This window comes from Chrysochloris asiatica, unplaced genomic scaffold (assembly GCF_000296735.1).
Source record: "Chrysochloris asiatica unplaced genomic scaffold, ChrAsi1.0 scaffold00127, whole genome shotgun sequence".
Lineage (NCBI taxonomy): Eukaryota > Metazoa > Chordata > Mammalia > Afrosoricida > Chrysochloridae > Chrysochloris > Chrysochloris asiatica.
In genome coordinates, this window is record NW_006408645.1 from 2,514,340 (window position 1) to 2,537,761 (window position 23,422).

A 23,422-nucleotide genomic window follows, 5' to 3' on the forward strand; every position below is an offset into this window, starting at 1 on the left:
ATTTGGGCTCACTAACTGCAGACCCAGCCGAATTACGGACCCAGCTGCTCAGGTACCCCCACAGACAGACAAGTCTCCCACACTGTGGAGTACGAGGACTTTTTCTTCTCTTGTTCCTTTCCAACCTAGGACTAGAGAGTTTTCTGCAACATCTGTTGAAACTTTTTCACAAATAGAGTTCAGTTTGCTATAATCCTACTCCCCCACGCCCCATTCTTGTATATTCAAACAGAACGGATAGCTGATTTTCAACCTATAGGAGTCTCAAAGCACAGTTGTGCCTGGCATGTATTGGTGGTCTGCAGGTGGTCGTTGTGTAGGGTGGGTTTCAGTGGAATACAGTTTTCTTGGACTGTGACTGTTGAGTTGGACTGAGCAGCAAGTGAAGTGTGATGAAGAGCTCTGGTGGCTTCAGTGGATCGTTACGTGGTGATTGAATTTGCAGACATATTACTCTTGTGGTTCCATTATTGGTAATAGGTCATGTAGCTGTGTTATAGCTATATCTTGTTCTGTTTGGATAGCTTTATTGCTAGTACGTAAAATTGTTATTGTCTTGCATTTCATATATTCTAGGTGGTTTAAATATTTCGCTGTAAAAGAAAAGGAAATCATAAAAATATGCATGCTTAACTAATGTTGATATAAGCATGTCATTAAACCTGAGGGGGCTTTAAAAAGTTCATGAAAAAATGGAATTAAAAGATAATGGAATTTTTCCACAAACATTTTGAAGCTTCTGCATACAAATTCCAGAAGGGATTGCTAGATCTGACTGACGTTTAGCCCATTAGATAAACAGAGATGAAAGGCAAACAAGTCGTCTGTTTCTAGCAATATTGTGAACAAGAAAACCGAGAAAGTTTCCTAATATGAAACAGTTAAAAATGACACGCAAAATACAGCAAATGTTCTTAGAAATGCAAGCTAGCCTCTCATGAATGTAAGAGAAACTCCCAAGGGTCCAAAACACAGGAGTTAAAAAACATAGTGGTACATATATAAAAATATATAATTGTCCTGGGGTGGGAGAGGAATTACTGTGAGGGCCGAAGAAGTAGGTTGCTAATTGTAATGTGGGGACTTCGTTTTAAAATGAATCACCCAGCCTTGAGACAATGTGAGGCAGGAGTTGGAACTGAGTGGCCCCAAAAGGACATGACCAAACTTTCAGTAAGATGGTGAGCCACAGACTGACATGGAGAAATGACACAGAAGTAAACTTTCTGTCTCAGCCCAGGTTGCAGAGGGGTTAAAAATACCCTCTGGAGGTTCCTAGGCTCTACAACAGCTTCACTAGAACCCAGAAGGTAGTACAATAACTTCAAAGTCCTGAGAGAAAATATGTAATTAAGGATTTGGCCTTACACACATTTGGAGTTCACATTTATACTTCAATGATCTTGGAACTCATGCTCACAAAAATTAACACGTAAAATGATCCTAGGATGATATCTTGAGGACCCTGAAAGAAAACTAAAACTTTTCTGAAAAGACATACTTTTACCAAATCAAACTGGATTCACCAAATTATACAACATGCAAGGAAATACTCCACCATAGAATGTGGCCTTAGGTGGAATCCTGAGCCCTACCCAGAACCTTACAAGGTGGGACACTCCCATTTGAAAAGACATGCAGACCAGCCCGGAAAGGTTCAAGGAACAGAAGATATTTATTGAAAGAACGACAAGCAGAAAAAAAGTATACTGTTTGTGAGAATATCAAGCAAACTGTTTGCCTTGGAGCCATCAAGGCAAGAAAAGTTAGCCCATCAGGGTAAACCCCCTTCTAAGTCTGCAACTCAAAGGGAACACATGAGCAGTCTGTGTGCTCGCTAGTGACTCCCCTGGAAGTAGAGAAAATGCAGCAATGAAGACATGGGTTGAGTTTGGCCATATTCCATAGACACCCGTTGACCTTGAGATGAGAGACAGGGAAGTGGAAGGGCTGGGTGGTCTGAAGTTTAGGGAGGCGTGTGAACTCTGGGGACTAGAGCTGAGAGTGAAGTGCCAAGCTAGTCTCAGGTGGTGGGAGGCATGCAAGAACTCCCAAACTTCAGGTAGTACCTATTTGACCTTGCTTGGATGGCTGGCTAGCTGACCAGAATTTGACCGATGAAGGGAAAGAAGTTTGATACAGGGAACAAGTGTAAATTGCTACAATTTGATGAACTGGACCTTTGCTCAAAATTCCAACCAAAAGGGAAGGATTCTTCCTATTAGTGATCAAGCTTGCCTCCTTAGTACAAGTTGATAAGGATGGGCAATTAGACTTCAGCTGTCAAAAATGGGGCACTATAAAGGCAAGAAGTGGCTGGCTTGCAAGCTTTCTTGAGTGTGCTTAGCATCAGAACAAGGGGGATAAGGTAAGTTTTCCTCTTTACCAGATGGATCTGGTGAAAGGGAATGGGGGAGGATGGGGATAGGATTTTATGATTCAATTGTGAATAATTGTTATCAGGACTAATTGTGACAGTCACAACTGTAAATGTAGAAGATGTTTAACTAAGAGTGGGGAGTAGTTAATCTTTCATTTCAGGAACAGAGGACCCTAGGACCAGCAAGAGGGAACAGCATGAGTAGGGTGTGGGATCCTACCCAGAAAAGCAGGGACAGCAGAGACCGTGACAGAGGCGATGGCATAGAGAGACAGAGCAGCTGAGGACTCTAGGCCCACAGACAGAGAAAGGCTGTGTGCCTGTGGGCAGGAGGCTAGCTTATAAAGTGTACCCTTTGGACATTTAAACAAATACATATTTTCTGTTTTGTATGTGTACATCAAAAAAAAAAAAGGGGGGGTGGGGAATAGAGGTTAATACTGTTGACTAATGGTCTATGGAGGGGATTGTAATCATTTGCAGTAAAACAAAATATGACTTATTGAATGTAAAACTGATAATCTTCCCTGTAAGCTTTCACCCAATTCACAATAAAAACTTTAAAAAAAGAAATACTGTATCATGAGCAAGAATCAACACACACAATCAGACTTATCTCTGTAAGAATGTCACATAACAGAGCTGTCACTAGAGATGCTAAAATATGAATATTTGCAATAATAAAAGATGTAAAGGAAGAAACTCCAAGTATTCTTTTTAAGAAAAGATAGCTTTATGCCCAGGAGACATCAAGGCAAGTGCTCAGGTCCCCTCAGGGTAAACCTCCTTCCAAGGCTAAGACTCAAGGGAAATACACTGGTGATACCGTTGGTCACCGATAAGGGGAATTGAGGGAAAAACAGCAATGAATCTGTGAGCTAAGTCCACATTCAATAGACTCCTATAAACCCGGGTAGAGACCTGGTTGGCCAGCATTGTGGCAAGACCTGGGGACTCCTGGGCCCAGAGTCAGTGACAGCCACAGTAGACTAGAGTGGAGCATGAAGCATCCAGCTGTTAAGAAGTGAAGGGATGTGCACAAGAACATCACACTTGCAGATAATACCCATTTGACCTGTCTTCAATGGCTGGAAGATCAAAACTCAACTAGAAGAAGAAGAAAAAAAGACTAATCTGATATAATTTCATGAACTTGGCCTACACCTATAGATGCAGTAGCTCAAAAGAGGGAACAGATCTTTACAGCAAGGATCATTCCCACCCCCTCCATACACAGAGTAGACAGGGATGCACAACTTGGACATTGGCTACCCAAAATGGGGGTGTGGGAGGCTACAAAGGCAAGAAGTGACTGACTTACAAACTTTCAAGAGGTAGCCTAGATCCAGAGGGCGTGGAGGAAGGTAGAATCTTCACTGAGTAGTATCCAGTCTGTCTGGGCAGGGCTGATGAAAGGCGATGGGGATAGAACTCTTGTGATACAATAGTGAATAATTGCTATCAGGACTGACTGTGACGGTTGGAAATGTAAAGGTAGACATTTTGTAGCAAGGAGGGGAGTGATTAACTTTTCAGTCTAGGAGTGGAGGTCCCTGTGACCATCAAGGGAGAAGAGCGGAGTGTGGGACCCTACCCTGAGAAGCATTGACACCAGAGATGCAAGAAGAGATGGTGATATGGAGAGATGGAGTGGCTGTGGACTTTATAGACCCAGAGAGAGAGAGGGTCTGTGTGCTGATGACCAAGAGGCAGGCTTGCGGGGTATACCTTTTGGTTGTTTGATGATGCATGGATGGGATTGTAACCATGGCAATGAAATGATATACGATAGGATGAATGTAAAGTTAATATTCTCCTGTGTAAACTATCACATAATTCACAATAAAACATTTAAGAAAAGAAAAGATAGCTTTGGAAAAGAAACCAACAAAACCTCTAAAAATGAGAAATATAGTCACTGAAATTAAAATCTCGATGTACAAATCAAATAGCATATTAATATAGCTGGGAGAAAATGAAATGAATATGAAATTAGACCTGAGGGAGTTTTCCAGAATGCAATTCATAGAGATGAAGAGATGGAATGTATGGAATAAAGGTTAGGAGACATATGGAGGGAGACTAAGAAGATCAAATGCAGTGAGGTAAGAGTTACCCATCCACTGCTCCTGAGTCGATTTTAACTCTTAACAACTGGGTAAGACACAGGAGAACTGCCCATAGGGCTTCAGAGGTAGCAGTCCGTATGGAAGGAGACTGCCTCTTCTTCCTTCTGCGGAACAGCTGGTGGGTTCAATTTGCTGTCAAGTTTTTAACCACTTTAACCACCACCATGCCAGGACTTCTCAGTACTATTTACAGAAGGAGAAAACAGAAAATGAGGAGTCATAAAAGAAATGAACACTGAAATTCACGAATTATGTAATAGATCCTTAGCAGGATAAGAAGAAAAAATATATCTGGATGTGTTGTGATGAATCTGCTCAACACTAAAGGCAAAGACATCAAAAAGTAACCAAAAATAGGAAAGATTGATTTCTAAGAAACAAAACGGAGATGGATGGGAGACCCCACAATAGCTTCAATCAAATCCAGAAAGCAGTAGAATGATAACTTAAAAAGTACTCAGAGGAAATATTTGACAACCTACTAATCTAGACCCAGCTAATCTATATTAAACAGAGATGTTGGGAAAACAAGGCTGAGAGAGTTCACCACACACAGATTGTCTGTCTAAAACAGCAATTTAAGATTCTGCTTCAAGAAGAGGCAAAGTCATCACAAAAGAAAAATCTGAAATGCAAGAAGGAGCAATGAAATGGGTAAAGCTAAGTAAGCACTGATTGTGTAAAATAGTAATGAGGACTCATGTGAAGGTATGAAAAGGTGGAGCTAAAATACTGAGCAACAACAGCATGTAAGGTAGGCACTTGGCAGGGATTACAGTTAAGTCTAGATTTTGAGTACTCTATGGAATATTAATTACCATGCTGTTGCTGTTAATCCAAGCTTCAACATTAAAACTTTTAGTATAACCTCTAAAGGTATAGAAAACATGGTGGTAGGTGTGTGCTATCAGGTCAGTTCCGACTCATAACAACCCTGTATAAGGTTTCTGAAGTTATAAGTCTTTACAGAAGCAGAAAAGCCTCATCTTTCTCCCACAGAGCAGCTAGTAGATTTGAACTGTTAACCTTGTGGTTAGCAGCTCAACTCATAACCCACTACACTATCAGGGCTCCTTAAAGGGATAGAAGTAGAGTGGCTTATTTGCCAAGCTTGTTAGTAGTAAGTGGAAAAAATTTTAAATTCAATCCAATACAAGGAAATAAATGAGAAAATAAAAGAAACAAAAATAAATAGGGGAAAAAAAAGATATTGCTATGAATGGAATCAGTTTGATGGCAGTAGGTTTGGGGCCAAATCTACAGAAAGACTATTAGAACTAATGAGGCAGTTGAACAAGGTTAGTAAAATACAAGTTCAAAATACCAAAATTAATTGTGTTCGTAGCCACCATCAACAGTCAACTGGAGAAAGTAGTTTTCTAAAGTTAATTCACAGCAGCAGTAAAAACTATGAGAATCAAAAATTTCATATGAAAGTAAACATAAAATTAAACATGAAAAAGACTAGATGGAGAGATATGCCATTTTTATGAATGGAAGACTCCATTGTATTGTAGAGACATAGGTTTTTCCCAAATTGACATAAATTCAGGATAACTCAAATCAAAATCTCAACACTTCTTGCTTTATTTTAGTTGTTATGGAACTTAACAAGGTGAGCCTAAAATCCATATGGGAAAGTAAAACCTAGCAAGGTAAATTGGAGAATAAGGTGGGAAACTTACCGACCATATACTAAGTAGAAAAATGGACCCATGCACTAGAATTGAGAACTCAGAACTTGAAAAATGCATGAAGATTTGCTAAATAACAGAGTAGGGAAAGGATAGACTTTGCATTAAATGATGCTGGAAAGAATGGTTTTCCATGTGGAAGAAAATAAGCTTAGCTCTTACCTCACATCATACTCATAAATGAGTTGCATGTAAATTGGATTTAAGACTTAAGTGTGCTAGAACAAAACTTGAAAACTTTTAGACTACAAATAGGAGAAAAGTCTTTTAGACTTTTGGGTTTGGAAAAATTTACTCACCAATTCAAAAAAGTTCGTGCTATGGAAAAAAAAAAAAGACTGCTAGATATACTTATGTTATCATTTAGAATAATTTTAATTATAATAAAGGATATTATAAACAAAGTGAAACTAGCACCACAAACTGGAAATTGGTCATTTGAAAAGTGTTTAACTAGAAGGATATGGAATCCTGAATATAGAATGGTTACACTTTAGTAGGGGAGCACAGTGGCTCCATATGACAAGCATTGAACTATGAACCACAAGGTTCACAGTTTGAGCCCTCCTGCCACTCTTCAGGAGTAAGATGAGGTTTTCTGGTCCCGCAAAGATTTTAAAACCCTCAGAAACCCTATGCAGGGTCACTATGAGTCAGAACCAGCTCAACAGCACTTAATAACAACAACAAACACAAGGACAACACTTTAGTAGGGTCCTGGTGGGCCAAATGTTAAGCACTCAAATGCTGAGAAGTTGGCAGTTCAAACCCATCTGTGGTTTCACAGGAAAAATGACCTGGTAATCTGTCTTTGGGAAACATTACAACTAAGAAAAGCCTGTGTGATATTTCCGTTTTGTTAGAATGGGAGGACAGTGGCTCTTAGGATGAATACTGGGCTTCAAACCACAAGGTCAGTGGTTCAAACCCACAAGCCACTCCAGGAGAAATCTAAGGCTTTCTGGTCCTCCAAAGATTTACAGTCTTGCAAACTATACAGAGTCGTTATGAGTCAGAACCAACTCGCTGGTATTTCACAGCAGTTAACAACATTCTGGTCCATGGGGTTGCTATGAGTCAGAGTCAACTCAAGGGCATCTAACAACAGCAAGGGAAAGAGAGAAGAGCACAGCCACAAGTATGAGTAAAGGAAATGACAGGCAAATCACAGAAGGAAAAACTCAGATGATCCAAAGCCTCTGAAGGACAGAAGGTGATGCAAATTAAAGCAACACTGGATACAGTTTCTCACCCATAAAGGAGAAAAAAGCACACATCCACCCTGTTTCTGTTGCACTGCTCCATTTTTTTTGTATGTGTACCGATACTTCTTAGTATGTGGTAAGGTAAGTTCCCCACTTTATTCTTCAGTTTATCTTGACATTGGAACAGTGGGGACTCACATTTTATAAGTGTGAGGGTTTGAAACAGCCATTTCAGGGAGCAATGGTACAGTTGTTGTTTTTGTTGTTAAGTACTGAGGAGTCGGTTCCGAACCATAGCGACCCTGCACAGGGTTTCCAAGGCTGTTGATCTTTACAGGAGCAGAAAGCCTCATCTTTCTTCCACAGAACAGCTGATAGTTTCAAACAGCCGACCTTGAGGTTAGCAGCCCGATTCGTAACCACTATGCTACCAGAGCTCCTTAAGGGCACATTATCTGGTGGGAAATCACAAATGTGTATACTGTACAAGTGAAATGTTCCTCATGTGTATATGTGTCCCTAAGAAAGTCTTACATATCAGGACCAGGTGACATGTACAAGAAAGTTCATTGCAGTACTGTTGATCATACAGAAAAATTGGAAACAAAAAACAAAAAACTTAAATGTCCGTCCATCCATTTTTTTACATGGAGAAATTGTAGTATATTTACACAATAAAACACTGTATACAATTAGCATGAAATCGTTTCACATGTAAACGACTGCTTCTCTATCAGTATGTTGTAAGTGTGTTGTACTGTGGTGGCTTGTGTGTTGCTGTGATGCTGGAAACTATGCCAGCAATATATTAAATACCATCAGGGTCACCTATGATGTACAGGTTTCAATAGAGCTTCCAAACTAAGACAGACAAGGAAGAAAGAAAGCTGGACCACTTCTGAATGGCTAGCCGCTTATGAAAAACAGCAGAACATTGTCTGACAGAGTGCCAGAAGATAAACCCCTCAGGTTGGGAAGCACTCAAACTACCATTTCAAGCTGCCTCCTCAAGGGAGAGTTGATCATAATGTGAATGGAACAAAACTTCTGGGATCGTAATTTGCTGATGGGACACAATTCAAAATTAGAAGGAAACAGATGCAAACACCCATTAATTGGAATGTGGAATGTACAAAGTATGAATCTAGGAAAACTGGAAGTTGTAAAAAATAAAATTGAATGCATAAAGATCGATAATTCTAGGTATTAGTGAGCTGAAATGGACTGACATTGGTCATTTTGAATCAGACAATTATATGGTTTGCTATGCCAGGAAGAATGAATTCAAGAGGAATGGTGTCGCATTCATCGTCAAACAGAGCATTTCAAGATTTATCTTGGTATAATGCTGTCTGTGATAGGATAGTATCCATATGCCTACAAGGAAGACCAGTTAATACCACTATTACTTAAATTTCCATACCAACCACTCAAGCCAGTAAAGATGAAATTGAAGAATTCTACCAATTTCTTCAGTCTGAAATTGGTCAAACATGCAATCAAGGTGCACTGATAATTACTGGTGATTGGAATGCGAAAGTTGGAAACAAAGAGGAAGGGTCAATAGTTGGAAAATATGGCCTTGGTAATAGAAATGATGCTGGAGATGTCATGATAGACTTGTGCTAGACCAATGACTTCATTGCAAATACCTTTTCTAAACAATATAGAAAGTGACAATACATGTGGACCTCACTAGGCAGAATACACAGGAAGAAAAGTCACTCCAACTATTGGAAGACATGATGGAAAAGCTCCATATCATCAGCAAAAACAAAGCCAGGGGCAGATTGTGGAACAGACCATCAATTGCTCATATGTAAGTTCAGGCTGTGGATGAAGAAAATTAACATGAGTCCACAAGAGCCAAAATATGACCTTGAACATATCCCACCTAAATTTAGAGAAAATCTCAAGAAGAAATTTGATGCATTAGACACTGATGAGTGACAGCCAGAAGAGTTGTGGGATGACATCAAGAATATCATCCATGAAAAAAGCAGAAGAAGGTCATTAACAAGACAAGAAAGAAATAAAAGGCCAAAATGGGTGTCAAAAGAGACTCTGAAACTTGCTCTGCATCTTAAGCAAATGGAAGAAATGAACAGAAAAATTCAAAGGGCAGCTCAAGAAGACAAAGTACAGTAATATGATGAAATGTGCAGAGATCTAGAGTTAGAAAACCAAAAGGGAAGAACATGGTCTTCATTTCTCAAGCTGAGAGAACTAAAGGAAAAATTCAAGCCTCAACTTGTGGTACTGGTGGATTCTATGGGCATCGTATCGAAAGACACATAATGCATCCAAAGAAGATGGAAGGAATACACAGAGAAGATGGAAGGAATACACAGAGTCACTGTACCAAGAAGAATTGGTCGTTGTTCAGCTATTTTGAGAGGTAGCATATGATCAAGCACTGATGATACTGAAGGAAGAAGTACAAACTTCACTGAAGGCATTGCCAAAAAATATGACTCCAGGAATTGATGAAATACAAATTGAAATGTTTCAACAAACTGATGCAGCACTGGAGGAGCTCACTCGTCTATGCCAAGCTACCTGCCCAATTGAAAGAGATCCACATTTATGTCAATTTCAAAGAAAAGTGACCCAACAGAATACAGAAATCATCAAACAATATCATTAATATCACATGCAAGTAAAATTTTGCTGAAGATAATTCAAAAACTATTGCAGCAGTACATCAACAGGGAGCTACCAGAAATTCAACCTAGATTCAGAAGAGGTCGTGGAATGAAGAATATCACTACTGATGTCAGAAGGGTCTTGGCTGAAAGCAGGGAATACCAGAAGGATGTTTACTTGTGGTTTATTGACTATGCAAAGGCTTTCAGCTATGTGGATCATGGGAAACTGTGGGTAACATTGCAAAGAATGGGTATGCCAGAAACTTAATTGGGCTCATGAGGAACCTATACATAGACCAAGAGGCAGTCATTCTAACAGAACAAGGGGCACTGAATGGCTTAAACTCAGGAAAGGTGTGCACTATTTTCAGTTGCCTCATATGGTTATAAAAGTTGGACTATGAATAAGGAGACTGTAGAAAAACTAATGCATTTGAATTATAATGCTGGCAAAGAATATTGAAAGTACCATGGGCTATGCCAGAAGAACAAACAAATCTACTGGAAAAAGTACAACTGACTTCCTTAGAAGTCAGAATGGCAAGGCTTCAACTCTCATTCTTTGGACATGTTGTCAGGAGGTGTCAGTCCTTAGAGAAGGACATCATGCTTGCTAAAGTAGAGGGTCATCAAACAACAGGAAGACCCCCCCATGAGATGGACGACACAGTGATAGCAGCTCAAACGTGTCAACAATTGTCAGGATGGTGCCGGGTTAGAAAGGGTTTCATTCTGTTGTGTCTAGGGTCGTTATGAGTTGTAACTAACTGAACAGCACCTAACAGTAACAACATGTACACATACCATATGGATACAACTTACACACGTTAGGAAAAGGAACTTGCACAACAAGAGAACATATATAGAATGACCCATTTATACAAAGCTGTTTGTTGTTAATTGCCATCGAGTCGGTTCTGACACACAGCGACCTTGAATAGGGTTATCTAGGAGTGACTGGTGAGTTCGAACCCTGGTGCTTACCCTACAGTGCCACACCAGGATTCCATATTATTAATCTATTGTTCATATGCCTTAATACTGGAAACATGCATGGGTGTGATAAGCATCCAATGTGGGATAATGGTTACTGTGGGTGGCTTTAGTTTGATCTGTAATTGGCCATAGTGGTTAAGACCATTTCATCAGTGGCCTAACCTCTCTGTACCACAGTTTCCTTGTGTGTAAAATAGGGATACTAACAGTACGTATCTCATAGGATTATAGTGAGGAGTAAATGGTTTTATAATGTAAAGCATTAGAACGGTGCCTGGCACAAAGTAAACACTAAGTCTTTGCTATTATTCTTTTTTAAGGAAAGATTCAATAAGATATGGAACAAATAAGGCAAAATACTAATATTTGGCAGAATTTGGTGGTGGATAGTAAGGAATGGAGTCCTGGTGTGGCGCTGTGGGTTAATACACCAGACTGCAAAGCCGTTTGAACTGCAAGGTCAGTGGTTCAAGCTCACCAGCTGCTCCTTGGAAACCCTATACAGGGTCACTATGGGTCGGAATCAACTCGACGGCACTTGACAACAACAGTAAGGAATGGGCTGCTAACCAAAAGGCCTGGTGTTTGAACCCACCAGCAGCTTTCTGGAAGACAGGTGAGGCAGTCTGCTTTCATAAGGATTTACAGTCTCCGAAGCCCTCTGCGGCAGTTCTACTCTGTGAGAATGAATCAGAATCAACCGGACGGCAGTGGGCTTGAGCTTTGGGTGATGGACATAAAGATACTCATTAAAAGATGTTAAGTGTTATAGAATACAGGTGTTCTCGCTTACATACATTGTACCTGCCTTTCAAAAAGTAAATTTATACAAGCATGGACATTAGTTTCAATACACTTTCATTCTGATGTTCATACTTTTCAATATTTTCCTGTACTTAAGTGTTTTTAAACCTCAGCTGATCTGTGCTATATGGTTAGTATATACATTGAGATGAACAATACCATAGATACTCAGACTTTTCTATCTGCTCAAAATATTTTGTAAAATTAAAAAACACAATAAAGTTCAGTGATAAACCAGGAAAACTATTGCAATGCACTTAGTAGACAAAGGGCAATAGCCTTAATTTAAAAAAAAAAAAAAATGTTTTTAACTACTGAAAAAAAAACCAGATACCCTAAAAAAATGAGCAAAGGACAGGAACAAATAATTTTACAAAAGAAATACAAAACTCAAAGAAATATCCTAAAAACCAACAATAATCTTTGGCTCTGAGAGCTTGTTTGAAGGATCTAGCAGGGGAGTGCAGCAGTATTCCCTTAACCGAAGGACCATCTTCCTCTGTTGGGGAAGGGTGTCCTCTTCAACCAAGCATGCAAGCAGCTTCCAGAGGGATGCACATGGAGTAGTGAGACAGGAAGGGGACACCCGCCAAGCCTGCCAGATCAGGCGATCAATGGGGTGACTTGTCACAGCCAAATCACCCCGCATCCAGAAGAATATTAAAAATATCATGGACTGCCAGAAGAACAAACAACCATGTATTGGAAGAAAAACAGCCAGAATGCTCCTTAGAAGCCAGGATTGCGAGACTTCATGTCTCATATTAATAGGAGGGACCAGTCCCTGGAGAAGGATGTTATGCTTGGTAAAGTGGAGCGTCAGTGATACAGAGGAAAAGTCCCAACAAGATGGACTGACACAGTGAAGCAATGGGCACAAGTATAACAACAATTGTGAGGACGGCACAGGATTGGGCAGTGTCCCGTTCTGCTGTGCATAGGGTCGCTATGAGACAGAACCGACTCGACAGCACCTAACAACAACAACAATATATGACATTTTTCCTTTTGGGTTAGCAAAGGTAATGGGAACGGAATATCCAATATCCATATAGCTGCAGGAAAACACATGTGACTCGTAGAACTGGTTACGACTGGTCTCTTGGAATCGTTTACCAGTGTGAGTAAGAATCACTAAAAACATTCATTGATCTCCCAGTTCCATTATCAGAAATTTATCCCAAGAAAATAATTGGGCCGTTTGTTTTAAAAGCATATAGGTAAAAAGGTATCTATTGTAACCATGCATTTAGTAAAGGAAGCAGCATATCTGTAAAACAGAATACCCCAGAAAACTTTAAAAAAAACAATGCAGTAGATAGATGGTGTCTTATTGGCATAGAAGAACTTCACAAGGTATTATGTTTCCAAAGCAGATGTATAATTATACTGTATAATCCCATTAAATACATGTGCCAAGGTCAGGGAGAGTTTGGGGTCCTACAAAGGATCCTCCACTTCATGAGAAATCAATATTAGCTCTGGTGTCTCAGTGGAGTCAGGGAAAGCAGCCCTCTCATCTCACCATCTCTGTGGCCCAGTAATATACTGATCCCATGGAGCCTATAAAACATACAGAGCTGTTTATATCTGGTAGGCAGCTCCTGACTAGGCCCAGAGCTCACCGCAGCTGTCTGCTGTCCTAATAAATGCTGATAATGATAACAGTAATTAGTCTCACATACAGAGCATTCACTTTACTCCCATTAGCTCTAACTCTTAGAAGTGTCCTTTGTAGGTAGCCATTTTATATGCCCATTTTGCAGATGAGGACATTTAAGACTCAGAGAGATAAAGAAACTGGCCCAAGATTACAGTGTAGCAGACCCCACTTTGGAACCTGGGTTTGTGTGCAATTTTCTTAAACCACCAAGCTTTGATCACACAACCTCAGAAAGCCTTTGGTGTTCGTCTGGCAGGAGGAAGGCTGGTACCAAATTTCATTTACTTCTAAGCAGTGGTTCTCAAGCTTGGCTGTGCATTAGAATTACCTAGGAAGTATTTTAAAACCACAATACCTGAAATATACTCCAGTCCAATTAAGCCAGAATCTCTGGAGGTAGGACCCGGTCAGGCATCACTATTTATGAAGTTCTCTAGGTGATTCTGAAGTATACCAGGTTGGAAGACCCGTGCCAAAAACAATGCTTCTCAAACTTCAGATCACCCAGGAATCCAATCACAACGTAAATTCTGATTGAGTAGGTCTGGGTTTGGGGCTGAGCACCTGCATTTATTTCTAAAGACTTTCAGGTGATACAGATGCCGTTCCTACCTGGAGAATTTGTTTATGACTTTCCCAAAGGCACTCCTCAAGAGCCTCTTCTTAGATCTTTTGTTTCAGACTTGCAATTTGGCCTGCTATCTTGCTGCCAAAATAGCAGGGTACCTGGGCAAAGTGAGGGCTGAGGGGAGAGCTCTCCTGAGTTCCCTTTCCCAGACATGAGTATTAGCACTCATCAGCCTGCCAAATATGAGGGGACTTCAAAATCTTATAGTGCCATTTTTCCACAAACTTTTTTTTTTTTTTTTGGAAGCCCACTCATGGGCCTTCCTGGATGCCTGGTTTGGTACTGCGGGTTAATATTCTGGACCACAAGGTCGGTTTGAACCACCAGATCAGTGGTTCAAGCTCAACAGCCACTCCTCAGAAACCCTATACAGTGTCACTGTGAATCAGAGCCAACTCAATGGCACTCAACAACAACAACAAGACACAACAGGTGTCTGTGAGTCCATAGTCCCTGTTTATCAAGGCCCCTTGATAAGCAAATACAGTAAAAACACAAAACCGCTGGATGTCAAGTCAACCTCAGATGACAGCAGGACATCGCGTAGGTTTTCTTATACCTGTACTACCAGGGCTTCGTCAATACGTTGTTGTTGTTGTTGTTGTTGTTGTTGTTAAGCGTCATCAACTCTATTCCAACTCATAGCAACCCTGTATAGGCTTTCTGAGGAGCAGCTGGTGGGTTTGAACCACTGACCTTGCTGTCCAGTGCATTCTCCTGCAGCGCCACACCATATATAGCTGTGTATTTATGCCATATACACAGCTGTATATATGGTGTGTCAGATGGAGCTATGTGAGGTGAGAGAGAATTAAAACTATGGGGACAAAGCAAGGAAAGGGGATAAGGTTTGGGGAAAACAATTTTAAGAAGGGTAGTCAGGAAGCCATCCTTGAAGTGGCTTTAAGCATAGTCCTGAAGGGAGGGAGTCGTGTGGATGGAGGAGCAATTGCCCTAAGGAGGGAACAGCAGGGAGATGCAAGCATGGTTGGAACAGAGTAGTGGGAGGTAGGGTCCAAACCAAACCAAATCCACTGCCATTGAGTCGCTTCTGACTCATAGTGACCCTACAGGACAGAACAGAACTGCACCTTAGGGTTCCCTAGACTGTTGTCTCTATGGGAGCAATCAGCCTCATCTTTCTTCTGGCTGGTGGGCCTGAACCACTGACCTTGCAGTTAGCAGTACAGTGCCTAACCCACAATGCCATCATGGCTCTTTGGCGGTGATGGTCAAAGAAGTGGAAAAGTCATGGACACTCCTTTGAGTTCCGGGAAAGGGAATTTGACCAGAGACTAGAAATTACGGGTCTCTCCTCCCAAGATCTGGCTGGTGGAGGCACATGGCCTGTGTCCGCAGCGCTAAAAGAACCACTGAAGAGGGAAGGGCTGGGCTAGTGGGGCTGTGCTGAGGTTTCCCCTCCTCCTGCCGCTCTGCTGCCCACCCCCCAGGCCAGCAGCAGCCCCCAGTCCCAGCCCACCCCCACAACGCTTCATCTGAGCAGAGGGGCGGAGGGCTGGTGCTCTGCCTCCTCACTTTAGCACACAGCCCCCTCAGGAAGCAGATGAGAGCAGGATGACTTCCCTTCCTGAATGTTGACCCAGCAAGTCTCCTCAGCTGGACCCCTGGTTTGACTTCCTCCCACAGATGCTGCAGGTCTCACCAACCTCAGCCTTCCCCTTCCGAAGACCCTCAGTGCCCCCAGTCCCTACACTTGGCCAACAAGGCCCTGTGTATAGCCCTGAATTCCCTCCAGCACTGTCCTCACATGACGTCCCCTCCTCCAGGAACCACGTACCCTTACCCACCCCACGGTGGGCTGTATGACCTCAGGGTTCTGCCCCACACACACACAAGGAATTATCTAGAATGGGGTTGTTCTAAGTCCTGAAGGTGACTTGGGTGGGCTCTCACACATACTAGCTATGTGACCCCATGCAAGCAGATTAACCTTTTTCAGTGCCTGTTTCCTTACACTTATTGCTTGACTACTAACCAAAGGTTGGAAGTTCAAGTGTACTTGAAGAAAAGCCTGGCAAACTTAACTATCAGACATTGAAAACGCTGAGGAGCACAGTTCTACTATTACACACACGGGGGCGCCGTCAGTTGGAACCAGCAACATGGCAACTGGTAAATTAGGTGTAATGATACTTTACTTATCAGGTTGGTGGAGTAATTAAAAGAAACAACACATGCAAACCATTTATTGCGGCGGTTGGAAGGCCGTCAGCTCTTAAGAAACAGACTGTATAGATTCTTTCCTTCAACTCTGCTTTATGGGAACTGAACCCAAGACAAGGGCCTGATTAGTGGATACCAACTTACAGTGGTATCTTTCCACCAAAATGTAACACTAACAGTGCTTGGTAGAGTCCTTCCTGGTATGACACTGTAGAATTAAGTGCTGACTGCAAGGTCGGTTTGAACTACAAGGTCTGCGGTTCAAGCCTACCAGCCACTCTTTGGAAACCCTAAACAGGATTAGTATGAATCAGAACAGACTCGATGGCATTTAACAACAACAACAGCAGTGCTTGGTAGCCTAGTGTTATGGAATGAATAATGTTCCCCAGAAAGGTATCAACTTGGCTAGACTATGATGCTCAGTGGTTTGGTGCTTATGTAAAGATTGAATTTGGTAGTTATTTAATGATATAATCATCTCCTCTGATGTTCTCAGCCAGTCATTGTAAGGGGAGTAGGGTGGGTGTAACCCCCTTACTCAGGTCACAGCCTGGTGGGTAGCCTGCATTGCCTTTTATCTTATAAGACCTAAAAGGAAAAAGAAGGGGACAAAAAAGGAGAGACCTCAGTAACGCCTAGAAAGTAGAGCCAGAATGGAGGGCATCTTTTGGACCTGGCATCCCTGTATTGATAACCTCCTAAACCCAGGAGTAGGTTGATGGCAAGACACATAAAGATTATCCAGGGCTATCAAGCCCACAGATATTGAAAGGAGACAAGAATCTTCCCCCAGAGCCAACAGACAGTCTTTCCCTAGAGCTGGTACCCTGAATTTGGACTTAAAGTCTCCTAAGCTGTGAGTGAATAAATTTCTGTTTGCTAAAACCATCTACGTGTAGTATACTTATGATAGAAGTACTAGCTAGCTAAGACACCTAGGTATGGAAAAACACAAAAACAGATCATCTAAATCACAAAGGTTTTGCAACAGAGGCAGTAGAAGTGAAGCAAAGGAGTTTAAGATACTGGCAAGAGCGTGCTTGAAATGGTCAGTCACTGAATTTAAGACGAATTGGGAGTCAGCGTGGCTGATTGACAAGAAGAATTTACATGAGTGGTGGATTAGATGGCCTGAAGCAAAGAAATACAAAACAAAAAAACAAATGCAGTAAGAAACTTGAGCAGGTCTCAAGAGAGGATAAGAGAACCTGGCAGAGCGCGGAATGCCTGATTTAGTCATTTTAGAGATGGGGAAGTTTGTACATGCTATGACCCTAAGACGGGGTACCAACCTACTGCATTTTATTGTAAATGAGAAATTCAGGAATTCCTGATACTGAAATTAGAATGGTTTGTCCATACAGATACTTAGATATTTAAGTCCTAATGGCACTGTGGGGTTGGCATTGGGCTACTAAACACAGATCAGCAGTTCAAATCTATCATCCATTCCATGGGAGAAAGATGAGTCTGTCTGCTCCCATACAATTTACAGTCTCAGACACCCTAGTCAGAGTCACTGTGAGTTGGAATCAGTGGCGCAGTGACTCCATACCATAAGCACTGGACAGGGAACCACAAGGACCGCTTACCAGCCACTCCGCAGGTAAAAGATGAGGCTTTCTGCTCCCACAAAGATTTAAAAAAGCCTCGGAAACTCTATACCGGGTCACTATGTGCCAGGACTGACTCAAAGGCACTTAGGAATCAACTCAAAGGTAGTGGGATTTGGGGATTTTGATGGCAATAGATCCCTGAGCCCTGAAAGAAGCTCTGGTAGCATAGTGGTTACGAATCGGGCTGCAAACCTCCAGGTCAGCAGTTCGAAACTACTAGCTGTTCCACAGGAGAAAGAGGAGGTTTTCTGCTCCCGTAAAGATTTACAGCCTCAGAAACCCTACGCAGGGTCACTATGAGTTGGAACTGGCTCCACGGCACATAACCACCACCACCAGGAGCCCTGAGAAGTGATTCAATGGAATGTGGAAATCATCGGATAATATCATTGATATCCCATGCAAGTAAAATTACACTAAAGATAATACAGAAACGCTACAGCCACCCACTGACAGCTTCCAGAGGTTCAAACTGGATTCAGAAGAGGACATGGAACGAGGGATATCATTGTTGACATCAGCTGGATCTTGGCTGAAAGCAGAGAATACCAGAATACCAGTGCTTTATTGACTGCACAAAAACTTTTGATTGTGTGGATCATGACAAGCTATGGACAACATTGTGGAAAATTAGTATCCCAGAACACTTAATTGTGCTCATGAGGACCCTATATATAGACTAAGAGGCAATTGTTTGAAGAGAACAAGGGAAGGTTTAAAATTAGGAAAGGTGTGTGCCAGGGTTGTATTCTTTCACCATGCTTATTCAATCTGTATGCTGGGCAAATAATTTGAGAAGCTGGATTATATGAAGAAAAACATGGCTTCAGAATTGGAGAAAGACTCATTAACAACCTTACCTGCTGAAAATGAAAAGAACATAAAATGCTTATTGATGAAGATCAAAGACCACAACCTTTGGTGTGGGTTGCATCTAAAGAAAACAAAAATCCTCACCACTGGACCGAAAAACAACATCCATATAAATGGAAAAAAGATTGAAGTTGTCAGAGACTTCATTTTGCTCAGATCAACCATCAACACTCATGGAAACAACAGTCAAGAAATTAAACGACATATTGCATTAGGCAAATCTGCTACACAAGACCTCTTAAAAGTGATGAAGAGCAAAGATGTCAATTTGAGGGCTAAGGGGAGCCTGATCCAAGTCATGAAATTTTCAGTAATCTCATATGCATGCAAAAGTTGGACAATAAATAAGGAAGGCCATAGAAGAATTGATGCATTTGAGTTATGGTGCTTGAGGAGAATACTAAAAGTACCATGGGCAAACCAATCTGTGTTGGAAGAAGTACAGCCAGAGTGTTCGTTGAAAGTCACAATGGCCAGACTTCATCTCTCATACTTAGGACATAACATATCAGGAGTCCCAGAAGAAAGATAATATGTTTGGTAAAGTGTAAAGTGAATGGTCAGAGAAAAAGAGGAAGACCCCCAATGAGATGGATTGGCACAGTGGCAGCAGCAATGGGCTCGGTTGTAGCAACAATTATGAGGTTGGCACAAGAAATTGGCAGTATTTCGTTCTGTTGTGCATAGGGTCACTATGAATGAGTTGAATGAGTCAGTACTGACTTAACGATGGCACCTAACAACAAAAGGATCCCTGATGATGAACTGGCTCACTGTGTGGATGCTAACCAAAAGGTTAGCGATTCGAGTTTGCCAGCTACTCTGTAAGAAGCAAATGCAGCATTCTGCTTACCCAAAGATTTACAGCCTTGGGATGGTTCTCCTCTATCCTATGAGCTTCTGACTCATAGGTTCACTATGAGTTGGAATCTACTTGATGCTAATGGATTTGGTTCGAGTTTTTCTTTGGGGGTTAATAATGGTTTGGAAGACTATGAGCCAGGTGTCTGCATCTTTCATTAATAAGGGACAGTCTCAGAAACTCTGTGGTGAGGCAGGGTAGTAGCTGATATAATTGAATACTCAAAAAAGCAAAACTTGAAGCCACCTTCCTGTGTCTACAGAGACTTATACCACTCTTTATAAGGGCTGCATAGTATTCCATGGAGGCTAGTACCACAATTTACCTAACCTTGGGTCCCACGAAACTGGTGGACATTAAGTGTGTTTCCTATTTTTCAAAAATTACAAAGTAAGTGTGAATACATCTTTTCAAATTGTGCAGTTACTTCCTTGGGATAGAGTCCTACAAGGAGAATTGTCCCATCAAAGAATGTGTACATCTTGAGTTTGGATGTTTCTCATCAGATTCCACTCTGGAGAAAGTGTACCACTCAGCATCCCTGCAGAGGAAGCAGATGCGCATGCGTCCCCCGATATCGCCAGGGCTTGAACTTGATCCATTGTTTAAAAGCTTGGCAGTTTGATCGGTGAAACATTTCACTGTTGTTTTAATTTGACTCTTACTGCAGTTGAACATTCTTTCGTTCGTTTGTTGACCCATTTTCATTGTCAGAAGCATGCATGTTTGTAATTAATTTGTCTGTCAGAGGTTTTCTTTTTCTTGATTGGTGCATAATACTTTTTAATACTGTAGATTTTAACCATTTGCCTTGCATAACGCTGGTAAATATTTTCTTCAACTTCTCATTTGTCTTTGAGCCAGATATGTGGTGGGGTTTGAAGAATGTTTTGTGTTGTTTACCACACAGAAGTTTGCGATTGTATGAGACAGTATTCATATATCATTATTTTCCTAGTTTCTGTTACGTTTATGTTTAAAATTTGTTAAAGGAAACAATGGCTGGTATTATAGTGAGAAGAAAGGATGTGGAGAGGAGGAAGGATGTGTGTCCAGGTTGCAGGAACAGAGTGGACGAAGGCCTGGAGTCCAGAGCGGCCTTGCGCATTTGTGGGAGTGGCTGTTGACGTATGGAGACAGGGAGCTTCTTGTGGAGGTGGCTGCTTGTGGAGGTGGCTGGGCAGAATCTATAGCTGGGTCCTGTCGTTGCCTGCCTCAGCCTCTCCTTACCCAGGTTCCTCCTAGAGCTGAAGTCTAGAGCCCATGATGGACCTGGACTGGCCTTTCATGAGCAGTCAGGAGGGCTGGAGGGCATTAGTCAGGGTCATGTGATATACCTGAGGGACTGGCCATGACCAAGCAAGCAGAGGAGCCATGGAGGAGGCCTAGCACAGTCAGAGCTGGCAACCCAGGAGGCCAGCCCTGCCCCGAGCAGAGTTGGGAGACAGGCTGCCCCTGGCTGGCCAGATGAGCTGTCCAGCCCAGACCTCAGGCATCCCTGACCTCCACTCCCTCCTCAGGTCTTCACAGGGATCTTCACAGCAGAGATGACCTTCAAGATTATCGCCCTCGACCCCTACTACTACTTCCAGCAGGGCTGGAACATTTTCGACAGCATCATCGTCATCCTTAGCCTCATGGAGCTAGGCCTGTCCCGCATGGGCAACCTGTCGGTGCTGCGTTCCTTCCGCCTGGTACCTGGCTGGGCCCACTGCAGGGGGCGGGAGAGGGGCTGAGGTCACCCCTTAATTAGCCAGACTTTGTCTATCAACAGTGATGGTGATGGGGACCACAGAGGTGGGCAAGACGTCCCCAGATGAGCTCTTGGGGCAGCCACCCTGACGACTTGAAAAACCTTTAGGGTTCACACGAAGGACCCCTTTAGTCCTCCCAGGATCCAGAAATGAACTGGTATTACTGGTAATGCCATTGCCTAGATGGGAAGACTAAGAGAGGTGAATTTCCCAAAGCCACATGGAAAGTAACAGGTGACTGCAGGTCTGCTAACAGTTCAGTTGGGGCTCTGCCTGCCGCCTTTTGAATCAGCATGTCTTTTAAACTTCAATTTGCAGCCACATCACTTAGGATCTTGCTGTCAAATTTCAGGGGAAGCCAAACCTTCTGGTCTGTGGGCCACACTTTGAACTCAAAATGCCTGAGAGGTCCAGATGTGAGGTTGGAGGTCCATGGCGGGAAGGACCTCCAGCTTGGGGCATGGTCAGGGTAGGCTTCCTAGAGGAAGTTCTGAGCAGTGTTGGTGACTTCACTGAGGGATGCAAGACAGTGGCTCAGTAGAGAAAGCCCAGGCTGCAGGCTGTAATTCCAGCTCAACTGCTACGAGCTCAGAGACCTAGACAAGTTACTCCCCCTTTAAAGACTGGCTTCCTCATGTATATGCTGATCTCATGTGGTTATTGGGAGTTCTAAATGAGTTAATCCATCCCCAACACAAAGTCTGGCATATACTAGGTGCTCAATAAGTCTTAAATGTCTGCTCCTTTTCTCTGTGATAGCTAAGAGAAAGAAAAGAGGGAGGAGACTAGGTAAGCCCAAGATGGTTTGCGCTAGCCTATAAGGATGCCTGATGAGATTATATGTGGAGGAGGAAGACTATTCTATGTTACAGGGACTCTATTGGGAAGATCCTGGAAGTGAGACCAACAGGGATAGGAGGCTGATGTGAGGATAAAGAGAAGGGTTGAGTTGGGAAGATGAGTCTGCAGCTATTGGCCGAACTCCCAGAGGAAAGCTCAGTGAAGCTGCCCCCCCCCGCCCCCCCCCCAAGCTATAGAGAGAAACAAGTAAGAAGGGGAGAGGTAAACACGTGTTGGTGACCTCCAAGTTTGTTCCCTGGGCTTTAAGGCAGAATTGGGCAAAGTAAGAGCATCCATGGGCAGCAGGATTCAGAACTCCTCTCAAGAACGCCTCCTCTTCCTTCCTTCTCAGCTTCGGGTCTTCAAGCTGGCCAAATCGTGGCCCACCCTGAACACACTCATCAAGATCATTGGGAACTCAGTGGGGGCACTGGGGAACCTGACGCTGGTACTTGCTATCATCGTGTTCATCTTTGCTGTGGTGGGCATGCAGCTCTTTGGCAAGAACTACTCAGAACTCAGGCACCGCATCAGTGACTCAGACCTGCTGCCACGCTGGCACATGAAGGACTTCTTCCACGCCTTCCTCATCATCTTCCGCATCCTCTGTGGCGAGTGGATCGAGACCATGTGGGACTGCATGGAGGTGTCCGGGCAGTCACTGTGTCTGCTGGTCTTCTTGCTTGTTATGGTCATTGGCAACCTTGTGGTGAGTTGGACAAGGCCCCTCAAACACTCAACAATTCATTCATCCGTCTGGCTACCCACCCACCCACCCAGTCATCCATCTATCAGTTCACTTACCCGTCCTCCCATCTCTCCACTCGCTACTCAGCCATTTATCCATCAAATCATCCATCTGACTGTCAGTCTCATTATTCATCTACCTAACCCATCTAGCCATCCGTGCATCCCCTGATTTACCCATCCTTCCATCTGTCTACTCATTCACCTATTCATCCATCCACCTAGCTACTCACTCATTAGCTATCCATTTATCCACTTATCATCAACCCATCTATGGACTTGCTCATTCTTCCATATGTCTATATGTTGTTGTTGTTCAGTACCATTTAGTCAGTTTTGACTCACAGTGACCCCGTATAGGGTTTCCAAGGAGTGACTGGTGGGTTTGAACTACCC

The 23,422-nt window shown here is 42.5% G+C and overlaps 1 protein-coding gene across 9 annotated transcripts in view; it reads left to right on the forward strand.

Moving 5' to 3' along the window:
• SCN5A (sodium channel, voltage-gated, type V, alpha subunit) overlaps window positions 1-23,422 on the forward strand; it is a 116,375-nt gene that overhangs the window by 55,623 nt on the left and 37,330 nt on the right. For all 9 annotated transcript variants that reach the window (XM_006869139.1, XM_006869141.1, XM_006869134.1 and 6 more), the window contains 2 exons: window positions 21,206-21,379; window positions 22,632-22,988. In XM_006869139.1, the coding sequence (XP_006869201.1) occupies window positions 21,206-21,379; window positions 22,632-22,988 (531 nt within the window). The remainder of the gene's footprint in view (window positions 1-21,205; window positions 21,380-22,631; window positions 22,989-23,422) is intronic.